General features: G+C 49.5%; 1 protein-coding gene across 3 annotated transcripts in view; it reads right to left on the bottom strand.

Moving 5' to 3' along the window:
- Positions 1–4,500: 4,500 nt before the first annotated feature.
- KLHL18 (kelch like family member 18) overlaps positions 4,501–9,460 on the bottom strand; it is a 55,842-nt gene continuing 50,882 nt past the window's right edge. For all 3 annotated transcript variants that reach the window (XM_043587274.1, XM_043587275.1, XM_043587276.1), the window contains 2 exons: positions 7,501–7,612; positions 4,501–6,759 (listed from right to left, as the gene is read on the bottom strand). In XM_043587274.1, the coding sequence (XP_043443209.1) occupies positions 6,373–6,759; positions 7,501–7,612 (499 nt within the window). In that variant the 3' untranslated portion in view covers positions 4,501–6,372. The remainder of the gene's footprint in view (positions 6,760–7,500; positions 7,613–9,460) is intronic.

Below are 9,460 nucleotides of genomic sequence, written 5' to 3'. Positions count from 1 at the left end.
ACTTGTACAATTCAAAAGATACCACTGACAAAATGAAAAGACATACCATATACTGGGAGTAAATACTTACAAATCCTATATCTGGTGAAAGATTGGTATCCAGAATATGTAAAGAATTCTTACAACTCATTCATAGGACGCATGACCCAATTTACCCAGATTTGGGGGCACTGGGGTGGCTCAGTCGGTTGAATGTCTGACTCTTGATTTCGGCATGGGTCATGATCCCAGGGTCATCAGTTAGCATGCTTAGCTTCAGTTTGCATGCTTAGCTTACCATAGCTTAGCATGGAGCCCGCTTGAGATTCTCTCTCTCTCCTCTGCTTACGCTCTCTAAAAAATAAAAATAAAAAAATCTTTTTTTTTTTTTTTCAACTTTTATTTATTTTTGGGACAGAGAGAGAGAGAGAGCATGAACGGGGGAGGGGCAGAGAGAGAGGGAGACACAGAATCGGAAGCAGGCTCCAGGCTCTGAGCCATCAGCCCAGAGCCCGACGCGGGGCTCGAACTCACAGACCGCGAGATCGTGACCTGGCTGAAGTCGGACGCTTAACCGACTGCACCACCCAGGCGCCCCAAAAAAATCTTTTTAGAAGGGCCAGATTTGAATAGATATTTCACCAAAGATATGGCTAACAAGCTCCTGAAAATATGCTCAAAATCTTTAGTGGTCAGAAAAATGCAAATTAAAATTACACAGAGATGCCACTTCACATCCACTGGAACAGTTAAAATCAGGGGCGCCTGGGTGGCTCAGTCGGTTAAGCATCCGACTTCGGCTCAGGTCATGATCTCACAGTTCATGAACTCGAGCCTTGCAGTGGGCCTTGTGCTGACAGCTCAGAGCCTGGAGCCTGCTTTGGATTGTGTCTCCAGCTTTCTCTGCCCGTCCCCTGCTCACGTGTGTGCCTTCTCTCTCAAAAATAAACATTTAAAAAATTAGAAAACAGCAACCAACAAAAAAAGAACAGTTATAATCAAAGAGAGACAATTACAAAATTGGCAAGGCTGTGGAGAAACCCGAACCCTCATACACTGCTGACAGGAATGTAGAATGCACAACTACTTTGGAAATGCTCATCAGTTTCTTAAACAGTTGAACATTCACTTACCATGTGACAGCAATCTTCTAGGAATCTACTCAACAGGAATGAAGATGTGTGTCCACGAAGACTTGTACGTCATTCTAGTAGTATTCGTAACAGCCACAAACAGGAAACAATCTAAATATTCATCAATTAGTGAAAAAAAAATAGGGTGTATCCATGCGGTGGAATACTATTCAGAAACAATAAAAGAAACAAGCTGCTGATACATGCTACAGCACAGATGAACCCCTAAAAAATTCTAAAAAAGCCAGACACAAAAGATCACATATGATAGGATTCCATTTAAATAAAATGTCCAGAATAGGCAAATCTATAAGATATAGAAAGCAAAATAGTGGTTACCTGAGGATGAGAGTGAAGGGGGGACTAACTGCATGTGGGCATGAGGGAACTTTTCAAAATGATGAAAATATTCTAAAATGGGATAATTCCATATAAAAATCGTTGAGCACTTAAAATGGGTCAGTGTTAAGGTATGCAGATTATGCCTCAATAAAACTATGAAAAACTTAGTGATGGGAGATTGAGGAAGAATAGAGAGAGAAGCATGATTAGGCAACCTTTGAATCTGATATACCCGAGTGTCCTCAAGTTCAAGAAACACAGTTGTTGTGCCTCCTCTATGTGCCTGGTGCTGGGTACACAACAAAAGACCCCATCTACCAGGTAAGGCAAGCAAACAGGCCATTGTCCTGGTGGGATACAGCGGGGACAAGCACAGAGAAGGGGTACCAGGCTGACGAGAGATGCTTTCCTGCAGGGGTGACATCTAAACTGACACCCTGAAGGACGATTTCAGGGAACCTGGTGAGAAAAAGTGCCAGATCACGGTGGCCTTCTGTGCCATGCTATGGAGTTTGGGCTTTTAGCCTGAACTGCAAAGCTAGTAGAAAAACAGAATGGGGAACTGAGCTCCATTACAGAGAATAATATCTATGTACCACTAAAGATGAAATTGGGAACAGCGAGTCTGGGGTAATCACTATGAGAACCGCATGACCCCCCATTGTCAGTTTTTGGTTGTGTCATATGTTACGTGATCGGGAGAAGCAGCAGAAAACAGTACTGCTCGCTTTGGGGTGAAGAGAGGCAGGCTCTGCTGTTGGCTGTGAGGGGAGAGGAGTCCATGGAACAACGAAAGGACATGGGAAGTCAAGCAGATGAATCTAGCTGAATAAAGGTCACAGTCCACTCTTCACCCATGGGCCCTTTGGTTCTGAGCAAGAGGGTGTAGGTTACATGGAAAGGGCAGCTCTTATTTTAGAGACTTTTCTCCCCTAGCACAGAGCCCACAGATAGTCTGGCTTCCTCTGCTTCAGCACAAGGGTGCTTGCCTCTATAATCCGATGAGTTCTTCCCTTTCCCTCACTGCCCAGTCTTCTCCAAGGTCCGTCACGGTACTAGGCAACCACCCTCCACACAGAGCACGAGGCCGGATGGACTAGCTGCTTGCAAAGGTCAGACGCTGTTCCCTTCCGGCAAGCTGGACTGAGTGGAAATCCGGTCTCAATTCTTGACAACACTACAAGTTAGCTGCTGAATCAGGTCAGTTACTCGGCCCTTCTGAAGCTCTTTCTTTATGCTAAAATGAGCCACGCAACCTACCCTGTGGGGATTCCTGAGGGGACCTGGTGAGAATCAATAGTGTTTATGTGTGAAATGTGCGGGTGGGATGTACATGGGAGAGACCTACCCTTCTAAAGTCTTGAAAAATAAAAGTTGCCGTTCAAGCATAATCCTTACCCACTAGATAGGACTGACTGTAGCTGGCTTTTGGGAAAGTGTGAATGAAGAGTTTCCTGACATCCACAACCACAGTGACCAGGGTGTAATCTCAGGAAGGCAGCTCTGGAATGTGGCTGTATTTGGAGAAGTGGAAATTAAACACAGGAGTCCAGTTCTCTCACACTTTGAGGAGTGGACAAACCACCATGGAAATCTGCCTGTGCCCGTGTACCCGAGCTGCACCCCAGCCGTTGGTCCCACAGGAGGGATCTGTGAATCACTGTGTGGTTTAAGAATTTGTTAGGGACTTTTATGTACGCCGAAGTTAAGCACCTCTGGCCCAGAGTTTTAAGGAGCCGTCTGGGTTCTCGGCAGTAGACAGGCTAGCCGCACTCTGCCAGGGAACTCTGGAGTTTTACGGCACTGAGCGAAGAAAAGGGGAAATCCAAGAAGAGTGCTGATCTGCACAGCAGCAAATACGCAACATGCTAGCAAAGACTTTTGTGTATTTTTCACCTGAACTCATTCTTATAAAATAAAACATACGTGTGTCTCTCCAAAGGCTGATTTTGCTATACATCTGGCTCTTCCCTTATTTTCATAGGAATGTTTTTACTTTGTCCAATATATCTTTTCACTGAACTTCAATAAAAACATGATTTACTTCTAATATTTAAAAAATAAAACAAGAAAGGACAAGAAGATTTTAGGAGTGTACTTTTTATTTTTCTTTGGTTTCTTAACACAAATGACATGCGTTCTATAAATAAAAGGAAATAAGATTTTCTGGGAAAGGTTAAACTGCCGGGGGGTGGGGGGGGGCGGGAAGAATTTCTACCTACTTCCATCTCTGTGACCAAAAGGCTGGTCTTCAGCTCCCATCCTGGCTTTGATCTCAGGTGAAACCCAGAAGGCTCTGTGTGTTATCTGAGGAGGGGAAATGCCCAAGGACGTTGAGTGCCGCAATCCCGTGCTCACAGCTGGGCTGGACCCCAAGGTCCACTGAGCATGACATCTCTCCTACCTCCTAGTTACACGCTTTTCACAACATCCTTGGGTGAGGACTCTTCTTTTCACAGGGCTCCTGGAAAGGCTCCAACACCAAAGAGCCAGCCCAGTCATTTGCAAACACCCCCCTCAGACCGAGGAAGCGACGGCTGGAAGAGTGTGAAAATGTTGGTGTTGGCTCACTCGTGCTCACAGCCCACCCAGATCAAAGCACTGGCCCCGGGTGCAGCAGTGTTAACTTCCACACCAGGAGGTGGGAGTGGACTCAGGAAGGCCACTACAAGAGCAGCAGATGGTGGGGAAATCATCTATCAGCCTCAATGGCAACATCCGTGCCAGCATCCTGAGGGCCCCGGAGGCCCCCTCATTAGCCCACTGACTGATCCTTAACCCCTCCACAATCCAGGATGGCCAGGACTGCTTCTAGTTCACAAAAGGGCTTCTGATAATAAGAGGAGCACTAACACACGCCTCTCTAACAGGAAACGCAGACCCAACCGCCTTCCGAGTCTACTTCTGTAGGCAAACCCAGAGGGAGTGAGAGAGAAATGCTGAGGCTCCACCACGAGCCCAGGTGAAACTACATCAGACTGTTGGGTCTTTTGAAATAAAAACATCATTTTCAAGTGCTCGTAGCAGAGGCCCGTCTCCTAAGTGGCAGGTAACAAAGGTACATCCTTCTGGATACGTGGCGATTGCACACACTCGTAAACCTTGTGGTGTGGGGGTGGAAAAGACGTCTCAGGATCCACACTGTGCCTTTCTGAACAGGCTTCCAGGCCACGCTAGTAGGCAGCAAGGGACAGGAGACCAGCCAAGCAGAGAATGGGATCCTAAGACCCAGTCTTGCATTAAAGGAACTGTGTCCTCGTTTAGTCTGTGCTGGAAGCAGTTTAGAAAACCAGGTTTTGGCAGCAGCAGCTGAAGCCCAGCCCCACTGCCCAGTGCACTGGTAACAGAAGTGTCCTCCTGCTCAGGCCCTGCTGTGTGACGTCAAGGTCCTGTTCAGGGAGGAGGAGTCTCTTCAAGAGGTCATTTGCTAAGATCAGAAGAAGAAATATAAAATCTGTTCTTTGCAGCAGCAAGAGATTCTTTCGGCCTTTAGTTCTTTGCCATAAAGTCAGCTTTGCTTGAGTGTAAAGGTCCACCTTGCTGGTCGGTCTGCCAAGGGCTGGAGGGAGGCCAGACCCCTGGAATTGGCGAGTGGATGGAGAAGCAGTGGACTGGAGGGTAGACGAGGCTACTGGACCAAGCCAGCCATGGCTGGTGGAAGGACCAAGTCCCTGGTTAGGTTCTAGAGGTACAAATGGTCAATGTGCCCCAGAAGTATCGCAATGAGGAAAACTATCCGAGAATGATAGACGGGCGAGAATCTGGCCAGACCTGCTGTCTCCTTGCTGGTCATATGAGGAATGAAAGTAGGGGCGGAGAGTCTGAGTGAGCGCCATGGTGGCAGTGGGAGGTGACCACAGGGGCACCCTGGAGCCTCTGGCGACCAGCTGGAAACTCTCCCCTAGAAGAGTGGCCGTAATTGAGCCGATTCACTAAGCCTACGATTAAAAAAGTCCTCTGATGGTGAGTGTGAGTACAAACCCCATGAGCACCTTGCTAGAGGACCAGTGGAGAGCGTACTGACCCCAGACACGCGAGGGCTCAGAGGCAACCCCAAGTGCTGTGCGAGGCCTCAGGACCCTGGGACCCGAATGTGGGAGTGGATGCCGCCTGCCCTTTTTCGTGGTGGGCAGTTTTCCATTTAAACTCACATTTGCCTTTAGTGTCTTCTAATGCCTTCTACTCGCAAAAACTGTTCACTTAAAAAAAGGTATTTTTCTTTCCAGTTTCTTTCAACTGTTTCGTTGTTTAAATATCTTTCGGTTTCTTTCAAGTATCTTTTTTCTCCTTCTATTTCTCCTGAACAAGATGAAAAAGACCTCGTTAAAATTCCAAAATTCAGGAAAAGCTTCTGCTCTCCCTGGTCACCCAGCAATGAAGACACAGTCCTCTGTGCCCTAAGATGGAAGAGGGAGGTGCTTGTGTGCAACGGGCATGTTGCTGTGGCTGCACCGCCACAGGCAACGAGAGCCCCTGGGGCGTGTCCTTCCTCCCCTAGCCACACCCCAGCTTCCAGCAGTCTTGGCCACTGCAGCTACCCCATTGCAAGCTGGCCACCGCGTGGCCAGAACAGCAGGCGAGGAAGAGCGTCAGATGGCAGGCTTTCCGCCAAGTGGCAGGTGGGAGGCCGACTTGGATGGAGCCTGTGTACGCGTGGACCAGCAAAGCAGTCCCATGCCACCAGCTGTGGAACCCGGAGGGGCTCGGTCCCACGCTGTGCATCTTGGTGACCTAGGCTTGAAGGTCACAAGAGCAGCACAGTGAGGGAAGCTGTGAGCACTTGGAAAGGCTGTACCTCCAGCAAGCTCACATTTACCCCGTCCCCTGGTCTACCACCTCTCCCAAGGGGGCCTGTCCCTGGAAGGGAGTGCCTGTACCTGTACCAGATCCCTACCCCGCCACATCCCCTGCCTCTGCCTTAGATGGTGAGGAGGGGGATGCAGCCCACGCCAACCCCTCCCTCGTGACACGCCATGGGGGCCATAAATGTCCAGCGGTCCATCTCCGGGTCATACATCTCCACCGAGCTCAGGTTTGACTGTCCATCATAGCCCCCGACAGCGTAGAGACGCCCACAGCTGGCCACCAGGGAGACCCGACTCCGGCGCGTGTGCATGGGGACGATCAGGCACCACTGGTCTGCCACGGAGCTGTACACCTCAGCGATACTGAGGAAGCCCGAGCCGTCGTAGCCCCCACAGACGAACATCTTGCTTCCCAGGGACGCGGCTCCGTGCCGGCAACGCTTGTTGAGCATGCTGGCCGCTGGATGCCAGGTGGCTGTGTGGTGGTTGTAGTGTTCCACCTGCATTGGGGACAGAGGCACGGGGGTCAGAGCCGAAGCTCAGTCCGCAGGGCGACCTCACAGGGCACGGTGACCTGCATGGTGTCAGACTCCAGTCAGAGGCCAGTGTGTGCCCTGGCTCCCATGCTCTGCTTCCTTGGCTGCGCACCTGCTCTGGGGCTTATGGGACAGGAGAGAGATCACTTAATCCGACCCCCTCTGTCTTACATCTCAGGGAACAAAGGGGTTGCCCAAGGATACACTGCTATGTAGTGACAGAGCTGGGATGAGAGCAGGGTCTCCCGAAACCTGTCCAGAGTGCATTCCACCACAGCACTGAGCAACTCCATGGATCTACCACTAGATGGCGGTTGAGGGTTTTTTTGTTTGTTCGCTTTTTAAAGAATAAATGTTTATTTTAAAGAATAAACAAATCATCCAGGATACAACTGTTTGAAACTTCACACTGTGTATAATTGCGCCTACTCTGGGCAGGGATTTTGCCAGGTCTCATGAAGCATTTGTGAACTGGACAGGGTGGGGGTGGGGCTGGCATGGCTATACTCTACCCCTCCTTTGTGTGCACTGGCTCCCATTCTCAGAAGAATTTCAGAGCACGTGGCAGATGGCCTGAAACCTCACTAGATGACGCTTTACCCAGCTACGGCAAGGCTGGAGTTTCTTCCAAAGAATCGCCTTTCAAAATCATTCTCAAAGATGGAAGGAGTGGGTACCCTTAGCCCAGGGGGAGCCCAGACTCACACTGTTGAAGATCTGCAGACCGTCGTGGCCACCCGACACATATATCCTGCCCTCAAACACCGTCACTCCAGCAGCACTGCGACTTGAGCTCATCGGGGTCACCACGGTCCACCTTCAGGGAAGAGCCAGAGGAGGAGGGGGGGCCATGAGATTCGGCGTTGCTGTCCTCCCAGGACAGCTCAGAAGGGCTGGGGTGAAGCGTGGAGTGTTCCTTCTCACCCCGCACAATCTCCCAACCTCTGCAGACACTCAAAATCAGCACGTCCCAAACAAGGCCCCTCTCCCTTACAGATCTGCTCCTCCCTTGCACTGCCCAGTCTCGTTAATGGGACCACCAGCCATTGAACCGCCATACTCAGATTCAGTGTTTTCATGGTCTTTTCTCCCTCATCATCAACATTCCCGTGGTCACCAAGTCCCAGCTGTTTTGCCTTGGTAGTCACTGCTCGTTCCCATCCCTGCTACCGCTGCCCTAGCTCGGGCCTCTCACCTGGTGGCCTGCCACAACCTCCTTACAGGTGGCCTAGCTTTCAAACCCTCCCCATCCCAACCGTATGCAGCCCACCCTGGTCATGGCTCCTTACTGTCTTCTCCATGGCAGAGTCCCAGTTCCCTATGCGGTTCTTTATCTCTTGGTCCCCATCTACTTCATTTTCATTTCCTGCCATGTGCCATGCATGCTGGCTGCTCGGTCACACTGAGCACTCGCTGTCCTCTGGGCCTCTATTTTTGCTCCCTGCCTACAATGCGCATCTCCCACTATCCATAATGGGTCTCCTCTCAGAAGTCAACCCTGACACCCTGCCTCTCCCTGCCAGCCATGGTAAAGATGAAGGTGCTCCCCACCCTGCACCCAAGAGCTCCAAACAGACACCCCTAGGGTAGGAGAATCACGATGCACCTGTGGCCCCTGCAGACCGGCTGCTAGGATCTCAGACACCCAGCCTGCTGCCTGATACATAGTAAGTTGGTTAAGTGAATGGAACACTGGCTGAAAAGCATTCTGATGAATCAACTAACTGGCTTATGAGAAGATTCAAATACTGAAATGAAAAATTTGGGCTAACCTTGGCCAGTTGTTTTCCAAAGAGTACTCCATAAAGGAAGATGGTGACAGGCGTTGTGTAAGATGAGACTGAACAGACTTCTTCACTGCAGAATTTTTCAGTCTTTAAAATGTTAATATGTTTTATGGAAAGACAGGAACTCTAGCGGTACATACATCAATGTCTTCTAAGCTTATTTGACCATATAACTTTTTTTTTTCTCTAAATCACATCCTACCTGAGTCATACCTATCCTACTTTGGAAAGTGTTGTGCATTTATTTCTTATCCCCTTTCACCTGCACTTCCATTAAATGGGCTGATTTAGGGGCGCCTGGGTGGCTCAGTCGGTTGAGTGGCCGACTTCGGCTCAGGTCATGATCTCATGGTTCGAGCCTCACGTCGGGCTCTGTGCTGACGGCTTGGAGCCTGGAGCCTGCTTCGGATTCCGTGTCTCCCTCTCTCTCTGTTCCTCCCCTGCTCGCACTCTGTCTCTCTCTCAAAAATAAATAAAGATTTTAAAAAATGGGCTGATTTAACAAAGGGGTATAGATGATTAAATAAACATTTCCAGCTATCTACGCAGACTTATCTGTTTTAAAAATTTATTCAATTCGGGGCGCCTGGGTGGTGCAGTCGGTTAAGCGTCCGACTTCAGCCAGGTCACGATCTCGCGGTCCGTGAGTTCGAGCTCTGCATCAGGCTCTGGGCTGATGGCTCAGAGCCTGGAGCCTGTTTCCGATTCTGTGTCTCCCTCTCTCTCTGCCCCTCCCCCGTTCATGCTCTGTCTCTCTCTGTCCCAAAAATAAATAAAAACGTTGAAAAAAAAATATTAAAAATTTATTCAATCCATGGGTGCCTGGATGGATCAGTTGGTTGAGCATCTGACTCACGACTTTGGCTCAGGTCATGATC

Source organism: Prionailurus bengalensis, chromosome A2 (genome assembly GCF_016509475.1).
Source record: "Prionailurus bengalensis isolate Pbe53 chromosome A2, Fcat_Pben_1.1_paternal_pri, whole genome shotgun sequence".
NCBI classification, from domain to species: domain Eukaryota; kingdom Metazoa; phylum Chordata; class Mammalia; order Carnivora; family Felidae; genus Prionailurus; species Prionailurus bengalensis.
This window is presented reverse-complemented; position numbering and strand designations above follow the sequence as displayed.